This window comes from Cyanistes caeruleus, chromosome 19 (assembly GCF_971803275.1).
Source record: "Cyanistes caeruleus chromosome 19, bCyaCae1.hap1.1, whole genome shotgun sequence".
Taxonomy (NCBI): domain Eukaryota; kingdom Metazoa; phylum Chordata; class Aves; order Passeriformes; family Paridae; genus Cyanistes; species Cyanistes caeruleus.
Window position 1 is genome coordinate 8,618,257 of NC_141719.1, and position 21,526 is coordinate 8,639,782.

The window sequence follows — 21,526 nt, forward strand, 5'->3', positions numbered from 1 at the left end:
AGGGAGAGAAAGCTGAGGAGGAGATGGGAAGGGTGGGCAGGGGGTGGCTGGAGGTGAGCAGGGGGCCTGGGAGGAGAGCAGGGCTTGGCTGATTGGAGGGACCTGTGGAGATGGGGACCAGATGGTGACCCAGGTCCTCCCTGAGCAGCCCAGCCTGCATCCTCAGCCTTTCCTGAATCCCAGCCCTGCCTGCACCCCATCCCTGCCTCAATCCCTGCCCTGCCTCAATCCAGCCTTTCCTGCACCCCTGCCCTGTTTGAATCCCAGTGTTTCTGAATCCCAGCCCTGCCTGCACCCCAGCCCAGCACTGAGGAGCCAGTGCTCCTTCCTGCCAGAAGGCAAAGGGATGCACAGCCACTGCCTGAAAATTAAAAGCCTTAAACCTTCTAATTCCCAGGACTGATTTAAATTATTACAGCTAACAAATGACCCAATATGTAAAAATGGAGACGGCTACCAAACAGATCTGTTTAAATGAACACATGCAGAAGAGATTCCATTTGGCTCCTGCACCTGAAACTTCCTATTTCCTAATGCAAACTAAGTAGTGACAAATAAAAATGAGGCTGCAAAACCAGCATGACCTCTTTAAGCTTTAATTATTCATGAGAACTGTTTTCTTCTCTGCTGAGATTCAGAGCAACACATTTAAGCGGGTTCCTCTCAGGTTTATGGGAGACGTACGTTCCTTGTTACACCAGCTAATAAATGCAACTAAACACAATGACCCAACAATATTTGTAGAAACAGCATTTGGGAAAATGTGTTTAATGAATCAGAAGAGCCTTAATCTAGTCAGTCTTGAAAAGCAAAACATATCATGCAAAATTACAATGCACCAAAGCACAGGCTCATAAATATTTCATTATTGAGATTTCTGAGTTTACTTTCAGTGTTTCAGGATTGTGTTTTACTATGAAATGTCTCTACCTGCACTGGGGAAGGACAGTGGTGCTGGGAACTTTGAGCAATCCAATTTAGAATCCCAGAATTTGCTTTAAATAATGTATCTGAGAGTCTCAGCCCTTACCATCACCAGGCACATCTGCCACTGTAACCAGAAATGCTCATTGCCTTCTCCTGTCCTGGCATGGCATGGAAGCAGCTGGGAATGTTTACAGCTGGGAGGAGAAAACCACAACATTTTCCTTTTGCTGGGAAGAGCAGCAAAGGGCAGGTCCCCCGTGCCCGGCTGTGGTGGCTCTTGTGCTGTGACTCCTGCTCCCTCAGCCCTTCATGTTTCTCCCTGCCCTTGGATAACAACATCTTGGGGACCTGATTTCCCCTCCGAGTTTTGAAAGCAGGGGAGGGCCAGTCTGTCACCCCTTTGGTGACATCACCCCTTTGGTGACACCTCCTGCCAGGTCCACATCAGGAGTCAGGCAGCAGCTCCGACCGCCCAGGAACGCTGCCATGCCCAGGGGAGATTTACAGCTCTTCTCCCCTTCAGACACCTCATCTGGCGTGATGCAGAGCTGACAGCTCCTCATTTCCACCTAGTGCAACCTCCTCTTCCTGCTCAGGAGCCTGGGTGGGCTGTTTGTGCCCCTCAGGCTGAGTCCCCCAGGGCAGTGTCCCTGCCACGGCCCTGGCAGACGGGCAGAGGCAGCCAAAGGGCAGCTTTCCAAAACCCGCTTCACGGGGCCGTGCTCTGGTACTTACTCAATCTTTACAACTCACTGATATGCTGCCAATATATTTTTGCCAAGGAGACAAAAATACGTCTCTTCTTCCTACTCCCTCAGCCTATGAAAAATCTCAGTTGTGTGCGCGAAGAGACGCTCTGTGTGTGTGTGTATGTGTGTATATTTAGAGGGGGGAAAAATAGAGTTTCTGTTAACTTATTTTCCAGTTGAAAGTCTGCCTTGTAGCCAGGGAAGCACAGTTTTCATTGGTTATAACTTTGGGCAAAAAAGCCTTACTTTGTGCTGAGCAGAATCGGCAGTGAGGGCAGTGGGAAGTGGGAGCAAATCCTTTGACTTCTCCATGGCTCGTGTTCTCTGCTCGAGGATGGATGCCTGGTGGTTTATGAATAATTTGGGGGATTTATGGGCTGATCAGCCCTGTATGAGCAAAGTTGCCTAATAATGGGCAAAGAAGAGAGGCATGATCCTTGCAAAGTGGTGGGGTTCAACTCCCCAAGGGCCAGAGAGACTCCAGGTATTTCACATATTAATTAAGACTCTTCCACCCAGCCAAGGTTTGAAATTCTAGCTTGGATTTCTGAATGGTTGAGGTCCTTTAAAACCACCTGGTACAAAAAGGAGGGACTGGAGGCTTTTTCTAAGCTTCCCAGCAACTTAGTTCCAAAAAGGTATATTCCTTTTCCCTCCTTCCCCTCCCTTTTCCCCCAGACCTTGCATGACTTCAAGGCATCAAATGTTAATGAAAGTTTGCCAGGCTCCAAGGGCTGTGAAATGGAAGTTAAAAATCCTGCACTATAGAATGGCTCTAAAAATACTCAGTCATGTCGAAACATCACCCAGCTCCGGCAGCCCTCCTGCACCCAGCAGCATGCAGCAGGGCTTTCTCTCCCAAATAAGCTCTGGACAAAGTTTGCCCAGTGACTGTGGATTACTTCTGCTCTACAGACTGGAATCACCGGGTTATGGCCGGCAAATACCTGCTGGAGAGGGAGGACGTGCGGCGTCACTGAGCCCCGGGAGCGATGGGCTGTGCGCTCCTGCACTGCTGACTGCAGGGCTCAGAGAGGTGATGGCCAGCCCTGGGGATGAGCACAGCCCCAAACATCAGCCCTGTGGCTTGTGTCTGATGTCAGCCTGCTGTCCATGAGCTCCTGAGCTCTTCAGTGCCGTTTGTTGGCCTGGGTGCTGGGGTTTGCAGGCTGAACTTTGAGTTTTTAGGCACAGCATCACCTAAACTCCCCTGCAGAGCTGCTCCTGCAGGCTCTGGAGTAGGAGAGCCATGCCCTCATGAGACATCAGCGCTTTTCTGCAGCAGCTCCCCACAATCCCAGCAGACATGGGCTGCTGACCTGCAAATGCTGGATACACCAGGGGCTCCTTCACGGACTTCAGGGGGGTGCCAGCAGGGACAGTGCCATCCCCTTGTGCTTTAAATGTGTTTCTTCTTGGATTTTTTTTTTTTCCTTAAAAAATGAGTGTTTTCATGAGTGAGCACCTGGGAGCTGCTTTTCCCACACCACAGCCTCCTCTTCCTTCTCAGAGAAGTACAAAATCCTTTCTCCTGGTGAAGCAGACGAGGAGCCTGAGCCCCACGACTTGGATGGTGACTGGAAGCCCAATCCCAACAGGGAGTCTGAGCTGTTCCCATCTCAGGGAGGCTGTGACAGCTGCACCTCTGCGTCACTCAGCACCAGGAGCCCCTGCTCCTGGGGGACAGCACTTTGCCTTTGGCCTCCAGCCACTCCAAACTACACCTCAGACCTCAGCAAGACACCTGGACCCAACCCCTGGCTGTTCCCTGATGACCCCTGCCCAGGAAGGGACGAGGGACACTCAGAGCGTGTCCCCAGCCCACAGCACCAGACCCAAGGTGGGGTGTGTGGTCCAGGTGTGTGCAGAAAGTTTTGTGTCCCCAGGCCTGGCCAGGCTGCCTGGCCACGCTCCAGCCCTGTGTGAACACATTGCACAGCCTCAAATCGCTATTTTTGAGCCAGTCACTAGAAATAATTCATGTATGTGCAAGTTAAAATTCTGCTTAAAAATTACCCTCTGCCTCAGAGACTTAAAACCTGAGACATCTACAGAAGCAGATGCTGAATTTCATTTTACAAAGTTCTTTCCAGTTGTTATGGTAAGCTTAGAACCTCTTCCTGCATTTCTTCACTTTAAGGATCTTTTCTTCATTCAAATATCTCCAATTTTAGTGCTGGCAGGAGCACTAAAGTGCAAGTGTTGTGAAAAATCTGCCCCTTTTACTGGACTAGATAAAGTCCAGTATCACTGAGATCCATAATATTTCTTAAAGCAAAAGTTGAAGTAATAAACACTTAAAAATAAATTTCTGCATATGTCAATAATTTATTTGATGGTACAAACCCAGGTTTTGGAAAGCTCAAGGTGTAGGTTTGTGTGTGTTAACTGTGAGCAACAGTGCAAAAGGAAAATGCTTTTTCATCCATATGAGCTTCTGTAAAGTGTGTTCTATTCTTAGGAGAGTAAACATAACACACAAAAAAATATGTAATTATTTAAACCTTGCAGGAAAAGAGGCAGGAGTGATGGGAACCTCTGAAATGATAAATGTATGAATTTATTCCACTGCCACTGTGGGGTTTTAAATTAGTTTTATTTTTCTTTTATTTCTTCTTGTTGACAAGCAGGGCTGCACTGCTCTGCAGATCTAATGTTTACAGATAAGGAAATATTGAAGGTCAAAAATTCTATTCTTAGTTATTCTTGTATAAGGTAATCTCCTTGTGCTGGTGACAATGCAGAGTGATCTCATGTCGCCATGGGTACCTGAATCATGCCTGTCTAACAGCCACATTCTCCATTCCCATCCCCTCCCCTCAAGTTCTTACGTAGAAAAACCCAAAGATATCTCCAAGAAAAGCTTCATGTGTGATGCAAATGATGGACTGGAGCAAACACTTCCCTTTGAGGCAGCGCACTGTGCCAGTGCCTCCCTCATGCACAGTTGGGGTGATGAATTAGTTTGCATTTGACTGTGACCAGGAAGAATTTTGCCAGGAATGCAGGCTGAATCCAACATCTTACGAGTGTTCATTTAATGCCTGCAAATAAATATCAAAATTCATCAGTTTAGAAGGGTAACTTTGTCCCTCGGATGGGTGACTTTGTCCCCATGGCAGCCTCGGCCAGGGGGATGCAAACTGAGCTGGAATCCAGATGATGGGGGGAGAAGTGAGAGCAGCATCACGGCAGATCGTGGCAGGGATGAGGCAGGGAAGCACAGAAGTGTGGCAAAAAAGGTGAAAAAAAACACCAGAGAAACATTAATTATGTCTTCTCATGCCTGTAGGTTCATCTCAGTGCTTTAATACCCACAGGATGTAGCTTTCCTTGACAGTTTTGTCGCATCTAAAGGGAAGAAAAGAAACCAAAGAGGAAGCAAAGGGGGCCTTGGTGGTGACAGGGCTACAACTCTTTTTTTTTCTGCCAGCTCTTCTCCCTGCTGCAGCATGGAAGCTTTTGGTCTCTGCTTTGAGCCGATGTGGATGGATCAGGCACATGAAAGACCAGCAGCAAAAGTTCCTAGAGGCTGACAGCAGGGCTGTGGATCAGGACTTCTGCATTTTCCCATAGCAATGGAAGGGACCGAAGTCTAAATCTGGGTCTTTGTGCTCACAGTCTTGATAGAAACTTATTTTAAAGGGGAAAAAGAAGCCCACAACAAGAAGAAAAAGAATACTCTCTGGGAAGGGGGGCTGAGCAGTGTGAGCTGCACATTCTTCTTAACATCAGGATTCCTTTTTTACTAAACCATTTCTGACCTCAGCAGTGTGCAGCAGGCAGGAAAACCAGGTTGGACTTGCAGTTTCTGGCAACAGGATAGAGGAAATCAGATAACCCAGCTTGTACCTACCACCTTGCTGTGAATTAGGGCTGTCCTTGTGTTTCACTTTTGTACAATCAATTTTCGGAATAAAAGCCTTTCTTCTACACGGCCAAGGGGTTTAATTCAACCCTGTAATAAATGGCCAGCTAACAATGGGCCAAACTCAGCTCGGATGTTGCTCTAGTTAATTAAGAAGAGTAACATCGGGGCTCAATTTGGCAAGGAGTGTGAAGTGACTGCCTTCAGAGGCAGGGAAGAAAAACCCTTGCTTAGCTCACTGCACCCAGCTCTTCAAATGCAAATTAACCTGTCAACATCTGCATGCAGCCACCCAGGACAGCTGCAAAAAGGAGCTCTCTGCTCCCAAAAGAAGGGCTGGAAATGTTTAGTTCCAAACAGCTATTTTCTAAAATAATTTCTAGTAAATAAGAATACATTTAAAGTGGTAAACTGAGCATCTGCTGCATGAAATGAATGGAGGACAGCATGTGAAAAGAAACATATGTCAAGTATGCACTTCAGATGCATTGACTACTTGCCTCCAAAACAGAGAGAATTTAAACATATTTGCAGGAAACACCAAAAAAAAAAAAAAAATTTTGCCTCTGCAACCCAAAGAGAAGCCTCAAATAACAGCACAAGTTCAGCTTGGCCATACCTTGGAAGGGAGCAGTCTGTTGGATTTCAGCTGCTGCCTGGCTTCTTTTCCTCAGGCACCTGTCAGGAATGCCAAGCCCAGGTGGCTTTTGTTGGGAGCAAACAATGTCCCTTTACCAGTGCATTTAAAAACCCAGAAACCACATCACTGCTGCAGCCAAACCCAGATTTGCTTCACTGGAGGGAAGGCAGAAAAGCACCCCTGTGCCTTCTGCCTTGTCTGCAGTGTAGGAGACAGTGACATCCTGCCTGGGACCGATTCCGCGGGGCTCCAAGGGCACTGCTGCTGACTCAAGCTCTGCCTTCAACACCCTGCAACTCAGGGAAATTGCATTTCAGTATTTCCTTGAGCCCATTATCCACAGACAAAATCTCTGCTGACTTAACTGAAGCTCCTACTTACAAAACAAGCGCGGGGTAAGGCCCCTTCAGAGGAGGAGAGGTTGGATTCCAGCCCTAAAGGGTGAGCTCCTCTTTGTGAAGCAACGTGTGGGAATATTTTTCAGTATAAAAGGGCATAAGATAAACTCTGATGTCCCTTTTTTTTTTTTTTTTTTTGGTCAGGGGAATAATCTCCATTCCAAAACTGGGAGAGGTGTCTGTCTGTCTGTCTGTCTGTCTGTCTGCTGAGGCTTTGCTAAGGGTTCGGTTCTGCAGCTGTGATCTCATGGTGCAGCCATCTCCTGCGGTCCCTTCGGGAGGGAGGGAGGGGAAACAAGCCATGAGCAGCTTCTGCACAAACTGCTTTGCTATGATAATGTGGTGTAATTAAACAGGACTCCAAGATCCCAGAGTTATAAAAACCCATGGCTTGTACCAACACTTCCACTCATCTGTGGGTTTTCAGGCTGAATCAGGGCTGAGCAAAGAGATCACGAGAAAAAGATTTTTGACTCAGCTGGTGGAGTTGGCCCTGCTCACTTTGACATGTTAGAGCATCTTAATAACACAATTAAGAAGAAAAAAAAAAAAATGAGAAAAACCTCTGGAAGATCCAGAAACCTACTGGTTCTCAAGGAGAGCCTCAAAATGGAGGTATCCCCTCCTGTCCCTCCTTTCCTTGGGTTTGCTTCAACACCTTTCCCCACTGATGGTGGGAGTTCCACTTCCAGGAGCTGCCATTGCCCTGGCTGTGAAGTGCCAGGGCCCAGCAGTGGGGCTGGGGCTGCATCCCCTTGGCTTGCAGGGCAGTACAGAGTTGCTATTGAGTGTGTGTCCACATGGCAACAGCAGCGGTGCTCCAAGAATTCGATTGCCACGGTGCCCCTGGGCCTTGCCTTGACATCTTCATTGTTCCACGGAGAAATAAAAAAAAATAAAAATCCACGGGTAGCGTAAATGCAAAGTGCAAAATACAGAACACCATAGGACAGGGTTACCTAATGGTTAATTTAGAAAGGAACATATCATTAAAAACGTATGAAGGTGGCTACATATTGATGCTGTATAAATATTTAAAGGGATGCCTCTCGTAAGGGCAGAGTTCCAAGCTATACCTAAAATAACGTGTGTGAAAGAAAATTAAAAGAATATTTCACCATTTGGACTTGTTTAATCTGCCTTGGAAAGGGTTTTTATGCCCAGCTACTGAACATTAGTATGGGAAAGGATATCAGACAGAACTCATTTTTGGTGTAATTCTACCAAAGTCAGCAGAGTTAAACTGAAGATGATTTTTCTGGCCTTTTAAATAGAGTGTAATTTTCTCCATGGGTAGTTATTAAATGCTATTGAGAGAGACTGCGGCTGCTGTTGGAAGGGCTTTCTGGAGAGGTCACTCTGTCCCATGTGAACAGCACCAGCGAAAAACCAGGAGCTTTGTAGTTTTTACAACTTGAAGAGTTCCTGGAGGCTCTAACTCCACCACACGTCACTGCCTGACCCAAAGCTAAGAGCACATATCTATTCTGAGTTGAGATATCCTGGCTTGACATCCACTCCTACATCACAAGAATTCTGCCCGTAGAAATTGCTTAAAATATTGGAGGGGGCATTGCAAAAGATATCCGTGAGGACATTTGGTCCATCTCTGTCAGAGAGGACATGTTCCTTAAATACACTTTCTGAGGCTCAACTGCTCAGCCTTGACATTTTGGGGCTGTTGGGGTTTGTGTGCTTTTCACCAGCTCTCCTAAGCACTGGCTGAGGTGGCCATTCCCTACCTTTGCTATTTGGGACCCAGATTCCTGCGGTCTTCTCTGCACAAGGACCAATTTGAAGGGTGTAAAAATGCCCAAAAGGTACCTCCTGCATGGGCACAAGGCTGAATAAGTCCTAGACTAAAAGGTTCCTATTTTGGCGGGGATTGGGAAGATGTCAGGATCTCTCAAAAGGCACCTCAAGGACCTGGATCTCCTGTGGATGGCTCTGCCCCTCTCGTGGAGCGCTGAGTGTGGGGTTGGGCAGGAGCCTAATGGGTTTTCCTCCTCCCTGCACAGCCAAGGACTCTGCCCTCTCTTGCAGAAATTAAGCTCAATCCTCAGGCAGAGCAGCAGTAAAATTTGGATCATAAATCAAGATAAATCTTGGTTTTAATGGGGGGCAGAACCCAGAGAATTATTTAGCCATTTTACAAAATGCCTAACATCCTCTTGGGATGAAATGGGAACACATGAGACCTCATAATTTATATATGTATTAACTTCCCACTGGTGAAATTAAAATGCAAAATAGTGTCTCTAAACAAAACTGTGAAGCTCTGTCCCTTGAGAGAGTTAAAAATGAAATGGGCAAAGCATCTCCCACAGGATCTATTCTTACCCTTGTAGGACTTTGGGCTGGATCGTAGGTATTTTCTTTCTCACAGCCACAATGCTGAGCTCCAAGAAAGGATTTGTCTGTGCAATACAGTGAAGCTCAGCAATAATTACCCATTGTGCTCTGTGATGAGCCATCCCTTTGGTTCTTCAGTAACCCGTGCACCTGGACTTCAACTAAAACCAAATAATATGCACAGAAAACATTTTTATGTAAGAGGAGGTGAACATCACTAAAAATCAGAGAGCCTTTGTATGGCATGCCAAACTGCTGAAGCGAAAAAATGTCTTCAGTGAAAGGGCTCAGATGTGAGCATGTTTCAGTGCACAGCTCCAGGAAAAACTCTGATAATAAATGTGAGCTTGTTATCGTTGCTTTTCAGTGGGAAGTAAAGCCGGAAGCAGGGTCGTGCTGGCTAATTGAAGCTTACATTTCCATTCAAGCACTGCATTTTAATTATAAACTGGTGACACAAGTGTCACTTAGTTCCTACCCTGTTTTAAGTGTGCACACGTACAAAAAATATTTTCAGTTATTAATTTATTCTTGTGATCATATTCATTATCCTGCATTATGTCTACCAGGCACGTGTCTAATGACATGTTTGATACATGCTAATTCTTATGCCTCTTTTAATACAGAGCTTGCACAGACATTTTAGGCTGAGCACGGTGCCAGTTGGCCACCAAAACAGGTGCACATTAATGCTATAAAATCAGCATTAGGAGCTGTGTACCCATATTCTGGCCAGCTGCAAGCACTTGCTCAGCCCTCCCGGGGCACAGCAGTCATGCCAGAAAATGGGATAACCTGTGGGAGTAGCTGCATCCAGTGCTGATGCCTGGAGATGCTGATGGTGAGGTCCTGCTGCCCAGGTCTGGCCCTGATCCTGGACCAGGATCCAGCTCTGGCGTGTGAGCTGAGCGTGCTCGGCTCTTTGTGTGGCCAAAGCCCTGGGTTAATGCTTAAAATTCAGGTGGAAAATTTCTGGCCTGTTTTTCCTTCCCTATGGGGTTTTTGTGCTGTGCCCAAAGAATGTCTCCAGCTAGAACGTTGCCATTTATACACAGAAATTAAAATAAAATGAGCAAAAAGGTCACTGGGAAATGGCTACCAAGAGACATCGAGTAAGTCATTAAAAAATCAGACCAGGAGCACAAGTGAAAACAAGGGAAATATCCCTAGAAAGCAAATTATGAAGGTAAACCTCTTTCAAAGACATGGGATGGAACAGGATAGCTGTGTTTTTCCCCCTCTTAATTTGCTACCAAACTATAAAGAGGATTCTGTTTTAATAAGCACAACCGTAGCGGGACATTGCAAATGAATTGTTCGAACGGCTATAATTAGAAGTGGTGCTGTGAACATCATTCCTAAATGCTGCATGGTTTATTTCAGGTCTTATATCTTTAAGGATCCCAAAGCACCTCGGAACCGTCTGCTTTTGTCAGAGCTAAAGGCAAGGACAAGAGCACAGCAAAACGTGCAGGGCAAAGGAGAAACACTTCCCATCCTCTGGAGCAGAACACAGGATGTTTAATCTCACAGTGAGCAGATATTGGCATAGCCTTGGATAAATATCTTTTGAAACACCCAAGTATCTTAAAAAATGAAATTTAGTTGACTCTCAGTGCAATGTAAGCTTGGATAGAGGTCGGAAGCCTCACCCTTTGGAAAATCAGCTCACTGTCTTGGAGCATCTTTTTCGACAGACAAAAATGTGTTTTCACAGTGGGCAGGGCTGGGGGGACATGGACCAGCTCTGATCAAACACAAGGTGGGAACATCCAAGCAGCTCCAAGCCAGGAAAGTCATCTTCTTGCTATGTTCATTGGCTTGGGTTCAGTGTGTGCAGAGGGGCTTTTGGACTGGAGCTGTCGGTGTCCTACTGCTCCATCTGGAAGGGGTCAGTCTGTCTGCAAAGAGCACTCTGGTGACCCCCAAATCACTGTCATGGCAAATAACTGAGCCCCTGCTGGCTGGCAGAAGGATGAGGGTGAGGATCCAACTGGTTTGGGTTAACAACTCAGTTGTAAGAAACATTTCCTAACTGCTACTGAGCTCCCAGATTTATTAGTTGATGTTTTATCATGTTTAGGAGAGCTCTGTTTGGTACTGATGTTTTCCAGCAGTTCCCCAGTAAAACTCAGTTGAAATGGTTACAATTGTTCCTGAGCTCCAGTTGTACAGAATGAAGTGCCTTCAGTCTGGTGTACAGAGTGGGAACAGGAGATGTTAAATCTGGGAGGAAGCAGAGTCTGGGGCTCTCCCTCTGCAATGGAAATCAAATTCCTGAAGTTTTGGTAGTTCAGTGGCCTGCAAATCACCTTCCCACACTCAGGAGAACCATACCTGGAGTTTAGCAATGCATTTTGGGCTATTGGCTTCACTAACAGGGCTCTGTTCAGTGAATTTGAGGGATTCAACCCCGTTCACAATCCCCGTGGATGAAAATGTGATGTGACACAATGCAACTTGCTGTTTCATCATCTGGCTAAAACCAATCTAACACACAAAGAAACCAAGTCTAGAGAATTTTGCATTAAAATATATGCATTATGTAAAGGAGCACAGCTATGGTTTACTTGAATTTAGAATATCCACTGGACAAAGATGATTAAAGCCCACTACTGCCATTAGTGAGTCATGCACGGAGGAGTATCACAAACTTTCATATCTGGATACCTTTGAAAACTCAGCCTAAATAGTCACAAGGTCTTCCAGCATTGAGAGTCTGTTATTTCATTTGCTTGCAGGCAGTTGAATGCTGGGGGCTGAACTCTAAAAAACCCCAACAGCATGACAATTCTTCCAATAAAATCATCCAGTGCCTCGCTATCAGCTATCACTGATAGCTAGCGAGCTGTGAGATAGGTGTGCACAGCTCTGATAGGTATTTGCAATAAGTTATAGTTTAGATTTGATTACATTTAGGCAATGTTCCTCTGGCAAGATCCTATTTCAAGTCATAATTGTGACATGCCATGGTTCCTTTTTAATGCCTTGCAGCACCAAGAGATAAACTGTGCCTCTGGGATGCAAGGAAGACAATAACAACCCCAGTGTTATTGAATGCTATATATTTGGACAGGAGAAAATATCCAGTCATCCATATTCTACACAAAACTGCATCATTTCAAAAGTATAAATGATCTGAAACCTCGGTAGAGAATTGGCAGTGACTTAAAACTGGTTATTAACTTAATCTGAAAAAAACCATCCTGGCAGCTAAACAAGGGTGCTAATTCCTGCTTGAGCTGGGTCCCTCTCCCACTCAAGCAGGGGATGTTCAGTGCTTCTGAATATCTGAGAAACATTTGGCATTATCAAGCTAACAGGACTGGCTAAGTGAGAAACATTCAAAGGGCACAACTAAGTGGCACAATTCCAAAACAGCAATTAAAAGGCGGAATGCTTGAAAAAGAACAATATAAGAGGTTAATTTGTATCAGGGCTTGGCAATTGGTACAGGAAATACTGTAATTCCATAACGTTCTCTCCCTTCACCCATCTCTTCATACCATTACTGTGTGTTTATAATCTATCATTCCTTCATGGATTACATTTGACAAGAAATGACTCAATTCTGTTGAAGAAGAATTTACAGGGTTATTTGTTAAGTAGGCAGGAGCCTGGATAAATCCTGGGAAACAAGTAAAACAGGTAGAGGAAAAGAGAACCCAGACTATCCCTTTGGACAGGTAAGTGATTACACGTTTTTCATTGGCAGGATGGAACAGGGATGGTCAAGAGTTAAGAAGAGAAATGAAAAATCTTAAATTTCTACTTAGGGCAGTATCTACAGATTTTCTAGAGAAGGACTCATGCACTGTCAGCGAAGAGCTAATTTCAAAGGTATCTCTTTAGCAGAAGGAAGGTTACAACATTTCGGCAAGGGGAGGAAAAAAGAGGAAGAGAACAAAGCTGTTGAGAGGATGCCACAGGAAGGAGGAGAAAGAAGGGCTGGACTATCTGCCAGGCTAAATCAAGAACCGCTTCAACGCTTCCACTGCATTTGACTCCCAGCATGCAACAACTGGCAAAAATGCCCCCAGATCTGAAGGGAAATCTAGCTAAGTCTGTCTAGGCTGGGCTATCCATCCTGCAGGCAGCTTGCCCGGAGGCTTGCTATTTTGAGATAGTAGAGAGGCCACTTGTCATTAATATTATGATAAATCTCAATATAGAGAAAGCCTCAAATGTTGCTGTGGTCCTCAGCACCTCTGTGTGCCCCTCAAAAGAGTCACAGCCACACTGAAAGAAAAAATACAAGCTGAATGCCAGGAAAGAGCCACATCCCACATTAAAATGTTGAAGAGAAAATGAACTGATGTACTTCAGTAGTGGAAGCAAATATCTAAGAAGGGGAAGAACTATCCGGGAGTAGAAGAGGGAGGACAAAATATATTGCAATTTAACTGATCAAAACACAGTGAAAAAGTGAGATGCTTCAGAACAAGGCAGAAAAAACCCCATGAAGTCCTGCCCAGCACTGGTGCTGTCTGCTGCAAACACCCTTTTGTTCTGAGTTCATAAATGTGTATCAGCCTCTCAGACATATGGGCAGTTGTGCATTTATCCTGTTTATTTTACTACTCCTGTGCATCCTGCCTTGCCATCTGTTGGGAAGAATTTGGATGCTGAACCATAAGTCTGAGACATAATAAATACCAGTAAACAGAAATCTAAAATGAAGATAAGCACCAAGTAATGTTTGGAAGCAGGACCCGTTTTTCAGTTTGATAGTTTGATTTATTTCTTGAGATGAGTCTTGGCTCAGAAAAGAAGGACCAGCAGGAAAAGGTCCAATTGAAGGGACAAATTTGCGATCCCTTCTCTTATATTGGCTTTATATTGGCATGATTCCACCGCCTTCCTAGAAAGCAGTTAACTTTACGTAGGTGGAGAATGAGACTTAATCCTGTCCCTCAAGGAAGACATGCTTAAACACCAAATATTGCATGTATAAAACATAAGTTGCAAGCAAAAGGCTTCAAACCCAGTTAAAGCCGTGTTCATGCATCTTCCCCGAGCTGGGCAGCCCTCTCGCCGTGTCCCAGTTTCTCCACATCTTCGTTTCCATTTTATTATTAGAATGAGAGGGAAGTGGGTGGAAAGGAAGCACAGTTATCCCTCCCAGTCAGGGGCAGGAAGATAAAGTAACAGGCCCCAGATCAAGCAGGAAACCTACAAAAGCCCAGAGCCACAAGCTCATCATCATCCTCCTCCTCCTTCCTCTCCATTTTCAGTTTGGGGATACAGAAATTCTACAGAAATTGCTGTTCTTTAACACATAAACCACAGAGACACCAACTAAATATCTGGGAGCTGAGAGGTGTTAATAACAGGCTTTAGATTACACTCAGTACCTAAGTACTCCTACCTCCTCAAAGGAATTAGAGATGAGATGAAAGCACTTGCTTCCCTTCTTAATATTTCTTCCTTTTTTCCTCTTTTTCTGGAAAAATACACAAGACTACAGGATGGAGACATCAGGTACACTCCCCTTCTCCCTGAGTTTTTTATGAGGTCTTTTGCACCTGCCAAGACTGACTGAAGCTACAGGTGGGACAGCACGACCTGAGCAGAGGCGCCACTGTGTGACCCAGCAAATGGGCCAGGATGTACTGGAGGAATAATCACTGTTGAAATTTCACAGGAGCAAGAAAACCACACTGTTGTAGTGACTTGTTTTACCAGTTTACACTGGCGAGGGTCAGTAGAGCTGCCAGAATGCAGGGCAAGCCCTGGCAGGATGTAAAAAGAGCAATAAAGCCCATGGCAGAAGGTCAGTTAAAGGTAACAGCTGCTGGACGAAGCCCAAAGACTGCATTACATCATTGCAAAGGTCCCCACAAACCCCAAAATGACTTACTATGGCTCTGACAGATCCTACCACAAATGCCATCTGTCAAGTCCTCAGAACATGCAGTGTAACTATATACAGAATAAAACAGTAACTGCAGTACAACACAGCCACGAGGATCCTGTTTGTACAACCCAACGCCTCCTTGACTCTTCACAAAACATTTCTGAAACCTCCCCAGAACAATCCTGAAACCGAGGTGAGATTAATATTCCCCACATTGCACCCTGCACAGCAGAAAGAGCTTTCCAGCTGGATTACAAATGTGCTTTCATTGGTTTGCAGCCTTTGGGGAGCACCACTAACACACACACAGTCTTTGGGATCCAAGTTTTGCACTGGGATATCTGACATGCTGAGAGCCACCGAGGAAAAACCAAAACCTTCGTGTAGCCTGATAGCTCCCTACCGGCAATAGAGTAGATCGAGTTCAAGAAAGCAAATTAATTCATTAAAGTGACATATATTCAGTCAATTAGCTTCAGATCCCAGTTTCATAGAGCAGGGAAGAATGGATGTTTTGTGACATCAATAAGATCATTTGAGAGCCTCTGTACAAATGTTCAAAGAGGTGCATTGAGACACATGCTTTTCTTTTTTTCTTTTTTTTTCATTTGAGATTAGATAATACCTTAACCCATCCTCTGCTGACAGGTCCTCCAGCACCAAATTTCTCAGTATTTTTAAGTATTTTATACTATGGACAATATTTCAAAGGGAGTGAACTCTGTGTCCATCTCCAAATTCAGAAACTCTAACAAATGGAATGCTTGTGAAAAAAAAAAAAAAAAAATTAGCCTAAAATGTTCATAGTTGCCACCAAAACTTCTCTGTTTCAGCCAGGCTTGCAAAGCTGACATTTGAGTGCTAAGAATTGCTCTTAAAAACAGTGAATAAAGCACATGGACCTTCTCAAGAGCTTGAGTTTCATCAAGGAAATGGAGATGGTATGAGCAGGATGCATGGACTGGGAAAGTGCAAACATGGTCTGAATCTCAGCAAAGTCCTTCACTGATGGGTTTATGTTTGTATTGAAGGATTCATGGGTGAAAGCTCACTCTTCAGGAGTGCAATAATACATATATATTGTCCTAGAAACAGGCTACAGCATCACAAACCAAGTTTTTCAGAGCAGAGACACCCATTTGTGTATTCTCCATTTGCAAGCACTTTTCTCAGTGTGAGCACAGGCTCATGTGCCTGCACAGACTGAGAAGAGCAACCACCTCTTAATGTGCCTCAACCTCCAAGGCTGATCTTAGAGTGATTTAACATTTGCTCCACACCAAATAACACTTTGGCCACAGCGCTGGAATAAAAAGTCTGCCTTGTATTCAGTTTATTTCACCACAAACAGTGGTGGGTGCTGGAGCTTCAGAGCTGTGCTCGGAGAATACTAAGGAATATTCATTCTTTTTGGATGAGCCATGAATTTGCAGCATTGATGGACAGCAGCCTGCCTTTATTTGCTTGCCTCAAACATTGGTATAAGCATTTTTATTTTGTTTTCAGGAGTATCCATGGAAGCAGCGCATGCGGGTGCCGCGGTTCCCGTGTTTGTGCGCATTCATCCAAGCTGGAAGACTCACAAATAATTGTGCAAATGTGCGTTTGTGCAAGTTTTCAAAATCATAAATCGATTTACTCGATCCTTCCTCCCCATTATGAACGTTCCAGCCAGGAAGGACACGTGGGGCCCACGTGAATTAAATAGCCAATTGCACCACTTGAAAAGTAAATGGCAAACAGGGAATGCTAAAAGCAGTAGACACAATGGGTTCAAAGAGATTCATGTGCTGAAGTGTTTAATAAAATACTCTTTGAATAAATTTAAATTACAAGTACATTACTTGATTTCCTATCTTGATGTCACAGAGCCTGCAGAGTGCTCTATTGTGAGCTGTCCTATTAACTTCAGCACGATTGTTCACCAAGATAAGCAGTTTCAGTGGATAAAGTGGTGTTTTCAACATTGTTTTTTCCTAGGCAAATATTTTAATCAGATCCTCCTCGTGAGTAAGACTGTGCGAGGCTCACGAAGCTGTGCCACACATTTCCCATAGGAACAGGGCTGCTGGGAAATCAGAGCGGTTTAATCTCCCTTTCCCAGCTTAGACTGACCACAACATGGTCATCCACAGGACACAGCATCTGCTGTGTTTGCAAGACCCTGCTCTGACCCCAGAGCTTGTGAGAGCCACCACAGCTCCAGTGTGGACATGGGACTGAACAGCAGCCAGAAATGGGGCTGGCTGGCTCTCGTTGGGAGCTTGTGGGCTGGGGTGCAGGTTTTGGGTTGATTGGCTGCATGGGGGCTCCGTCAGAAACTCCCTACTCTGGTGACATTTGAACTTCAGCTGCCACAGCTGCAGCTACTGTGGTTGTCTTGGGCCCAGAAAACCAAAATCCAGCTTTTCCAGGGAGCCCTGGGCCATCTGCAGAGGCTCAGCCACTTCTGTTCTGCACATCCACACCAGGAACCATTTCACTTTCCCACCGAAGGCAATTACCTTGGATACAACTTTTAAAAATCCAAGCAGAAAGAGGAAAATTATTTAAAATCCACTCAATGAACCTCCTACCTTCACCTTTGACAAACACGCTGAAAGAACAAAATTAGGATTAGACAGGCAAGAGTTTGACTGATGTATCATTAACTCTGCTTCTTGAGTGACTAAGCTCCATAGTAGTATCAACTACTAGTACTGAAACATGATTTCATCCCTGCAGCTCCAAACAAAGATAATATGCTTGATCCCTAAACTGTATCACTCCAATTATGATGCCAATTTGTTGTAAAATATTGTTTCAAAGAAAAACAGGAAAACATTGAGGAGCACCTGATAATTGAATTATAAGGTTATCCTTTTACACCCTGTTTCAGCAATTTTGTTTGAAATCTTGGAACTGGGGCTGCAGAACAGGTGATTGCTCAAAATCCAGCATACAGGTTGTTTTATTGATAGAGTTGAGAAACATTTTACTGGGAAATTTCAATTGGCCTGAAATTTGCTCAGCAAAATGCTTTAGGTATGTCAAAAGCAATTTCAGAGCCTGTTTAAGGCATTTTCATCTTCTGCACATTTGTGTCTCAGATTTGTCTTTCTGACATGAGGAAAATGGCAATAAAGGCCATTAAAATAAATTAAGGACGTTTAAACCATTATTTCTTCAAAACACCAGAAGATTTCTAAAAATAGCTTTGAAGCCAAATCATTTAATCACATATAAAAATCCATGACTGAAGTTATTTTCCTGCTATGTATCTCCTCAGAATTGCAATATTACCTTTAGATTACTAAAAGACTCAGCCACTTCAAATGAGCGAGGCTCTGAAATGGCCAAGGGAGTGTTGTTTTAAATCAGCTCCTAGAAATGGTTTTATTATTTTATAAAACAAAGGCATGGTTCCATGTTGAAATCCAAGTCCCATGGCATGGTTTAAAACATGAATAATTTACTGTATCTATAGATTTTATCTTACAAAACAGAACATACTGAAAAAGGAGGAGAGAATGTAGTCTCTGCTCCTCAGCTCTGAGAACAGATGACAGCTTTCTCAAATTGGGCATTCTTAGCACATATTTGACAACTTTAAAAATTGTAACTTTATAATTTGATTATGAGCATTTGAATTTTGAGCAGAACAGCTCCCTCGCTGTCGGATTGATGTGTCCCATGAAACGCCTTTTTATCCCCCAAAGTGCTGGGGGTTTGAGCTTCCCTGGCACACAGCTCCTGGTTGTTCAGCAAGAACCCTGGTGAGTGCCAGGAGGGCACCGGCGCTGCCCAGTGACGCAGCCACACTGGAGCTCGGCCGCCTTACTGGGAGCTGCTTCAGCACTGCCCTCTCAGCTCCCCTAAATAAAGTTCTGACTTAAGCCCAGGTGAAATCAAGGCAGAAATCCCACCAGTTTCAGTCAAAGCTGCGCCTCACTTCTGTGAGTGGTGTTACAGGAATGCTGGCATTGGGAAGCTCAGGGATGTTTCCTGGAGGTCACAGGTCCAGTCTAGCTGAACAAGCTCAGCAACTCCTGCAAGATGCAAACAAACTTATTTTCCATGAAAACGGAGGCTGAAGACGCTTAGAACAAGCTCAGTGAAGATCAAAAGATTCAGTTCATGTGGAAGATGCTCAGCACCTCTCAAGCAAACTCAGGAGCTCTCAGATGCAAACCCTCTTTTTCCAGGTGCCATAAAAGCCCGTGCTGAGTGTTATATTTCCTTTAAGAGTCATAAAGCCAAGCATTGCTATTACCCATAAACCTTCACATTTCAATAATTCTTTCTCTCTTTAGCATGTAAAAATATTTCCTTTTCCTACAGCTCTTCTATGTATGCCTACTATTACTAGGTAGCAAATCCGGTATTTTAAGAGAAAAATCACATTACAGTGCAGCCTTAAATCATTAGCCAAAAGAGGAGAACAGACGTGAGAAAGAGGTGTTTTCTACCACGCCACAGCCTGTTCTGTGGAGGAGAAAAAACCCATCTGAACACAGCTGCGACTCTGAACCGGAGCTGGGCTGAGCCGTCTGTCAGTGGGAGCACGGCAGAAAGCCGGGCTTGCGAAGTTGCCGTGTGCGGAGCCGAGCTGATGGAAGGAGGTGCAGCCGTGCGGGGAGCGGGGCTCCGCTGCCCCACGGCCCCGAGCAGCCCGGCACAAAGCACCCGCGTTCCCCCGCTCTCCCTCTCCCCCACATCTCCCTCTCCTCCAGCACCACGGAGGCTCTGCCGGCCGCTCACAGGGAGAATGGATGGGCCACCAGGTGAGTGGCTTCAGAGCCACCGTGGCCGCGGTCCCCGCTGCCAGCGCACGTCTCTCTGCCGGGGATGTGCCGCTTTCCCACGGCCGGAGCCCCGCGCTCTCGGCTGACAGATGTTGCTCCCCGTCTGGGCTCTGCGACCCTCTGTGCCAAATCCTCGCAGCACCCATGTGCTTCTTTGTCCCCGCAGTTCCCGCCGCGCCTTCTCCACAACTCCATTTTCGGAGCGGGAGCCACATGTTCGGCCTGTGCGGGGAGCGGGTCCGGCTGCCCCGCTCGGCCGCCACAGCACGCATCCTTGCATTGTTCTATCCTCAGCCTGACCCTCGGGCTGTGCCAAGGAACCCCGAGTCCACACTGAACCGCCCGAGCCGTGGCAACACCCCCTTCACCCGAGCTCCCGGCGTGTCTGGCTGGGGGCAGACTGGGAGGAACTGGAGTTGCCGCTGTCCTGCCCGCGGTTGAGCTCCAAAGCTCCCAAAGCCAAAGTCCCGGGGGGAAGGGGGCGGGGGCCCATCCTCGAAGCCTGCAGGGTTCAGGTGCGCCCTGAAGCACCCAAAGCCCCGACCCCGCCGGGAGCCCCCAAAAGCCCCGAAGCCCCGGCGATGGTCGCGGAGCGAGGTCGCCCCCCCGGGCAGCGCTCCCCTGGGCAGCGCTCCGCATCCCGCCGCCGGTTCCCATGGCAATGTCGGAGATGCCGGTTGCCACGGAAACGCCATCCTCCTCCTCGGCCGTGTCCGAGGCAGCGGCGCGGCTCCGGCTCCGGCCCCGGCACCGGCTCGGGCTCCGGCGGGGCTCAGCCCGGCGGCTCCGGCTCCAGCTCCTGCCGGGCTCTGCCCGGGCGCTGCCCGGCGGCTCCGGGAGCGCAGCCGGGTCCCCCCGGGAAGTTGCTCCCCCCTCCCCGGCGCGGCCCCGGTACCTTCGAGGCAGCAGATCCTCCAGAGCCCCGAGTGCGTGAGATCGCCCCGCGCCTTCCGCGGCGGCCCCTGCGCCTCGTCCGTCGTGATGTTGGTGCCGTTGCAGATGTGGGCGCTGGAGTAGAGCCAGTAGTCGGTGCCGATGGCGATGGCCATGAGGCTGAAGGCGGCGAAGGCGCCCACCGTGGTCAGCAGCATCTGGACGCCACGGTCACACCACACCATGGTGCTTCATAGTCCCCGCACGGGCGCGGGGGGCCGCACGACACCGCCCGGCAGCCGCCGCGCCCGCGGGAGGCTCCGAGTCACGGGGCGGGGGGCGGGGGCCGGGCGGGGGGAGCCGCTGCCGCCGCCGCGGGGCCGGGCTCCGCCGCCGGCCGCGCCCCCGCGCACCGCCCCGGCCGCGCAGGCACCGGCCACGGGCGGAGGGAGGCGGCGAGGGAGGGGCGGCCCGGCCGGCACCGGAGGCACCGAGCCCTCCCGACACCCCCGACGTGACGCCGCCCCGCCGGGGACAGCCCGGCCCCGGCCCCCGCTGCGCGCCCGCCGAGCGTCGCTCCGGTGCTCCGGTCTGAGCGGGCTCCGCCGCGTCTGGCGTGTTCCATCCCGGGGAACGTGCTCCAGGCCGCTTGGACGGGGCTTGGAGCCGCCCGGTCTAATGGAACGGGATGGGCTTGAAGGTCCCTTCCAACCCAAAGCGTTCTGGCGTCCCGTGGAATTCCCAGGGGACGAAGGTGTGAGTGTGAAGCAGGTTGGCTCTCGACCCTGCGGGACGCCAGGATCTGTCTGGAGAGCAGGGAGGTCTTGCCCACCCTAGAGGTGCAAAGCTCTGCACCTTCAGTGCTCTTTCTTGGGTGGGTTCTGCACACCTTCCTTCTGCTGCATGGGCTGCCCTGGAAATCACCGTGGAAACGGTGCCAAACACGGTGGGGATGAGGCTTCGCAGTTCCGAGAAGGTGCCCACATTGCCAGGGAGCCATAGCAGAGCCATCAAGGGGGCATAGCCACGATTTCCTCCTGCAGCCTCACTCTGCGATTAACTACACAGGGAGGTTGTA

At 47.3% G+C, this 21,526-nt stretch overlaps 1 protein-coding gene across 1 annotated transcript in view; it reads right to left on the reverse strand.

Moving 5' to 3' along the window:
• The window catches only part of CACNG4 (calcium voltage-gated channel auxiliary subunit gamma 4), a 43,473-nt gene extending 22,713 nt beyond the window's left edge, over window positions 1-20,760 (reverse strand). The window contains exon 1 of the mRNA XM_086857127.1: window positions 20,471-20,760. Within this exon, the coding sequence (XP_086713253.1) occupies window positions 20,471-20,693 (223 nt within the window). The 5' untranslated portion in view covers window positions 20,694-20,760. The remainder of the gene's footprint in view (window positions 1-20,470) is intronic.
• Between the last annotated feature and the right edge of the window lie 766 nt (window positions 20,761-21,526).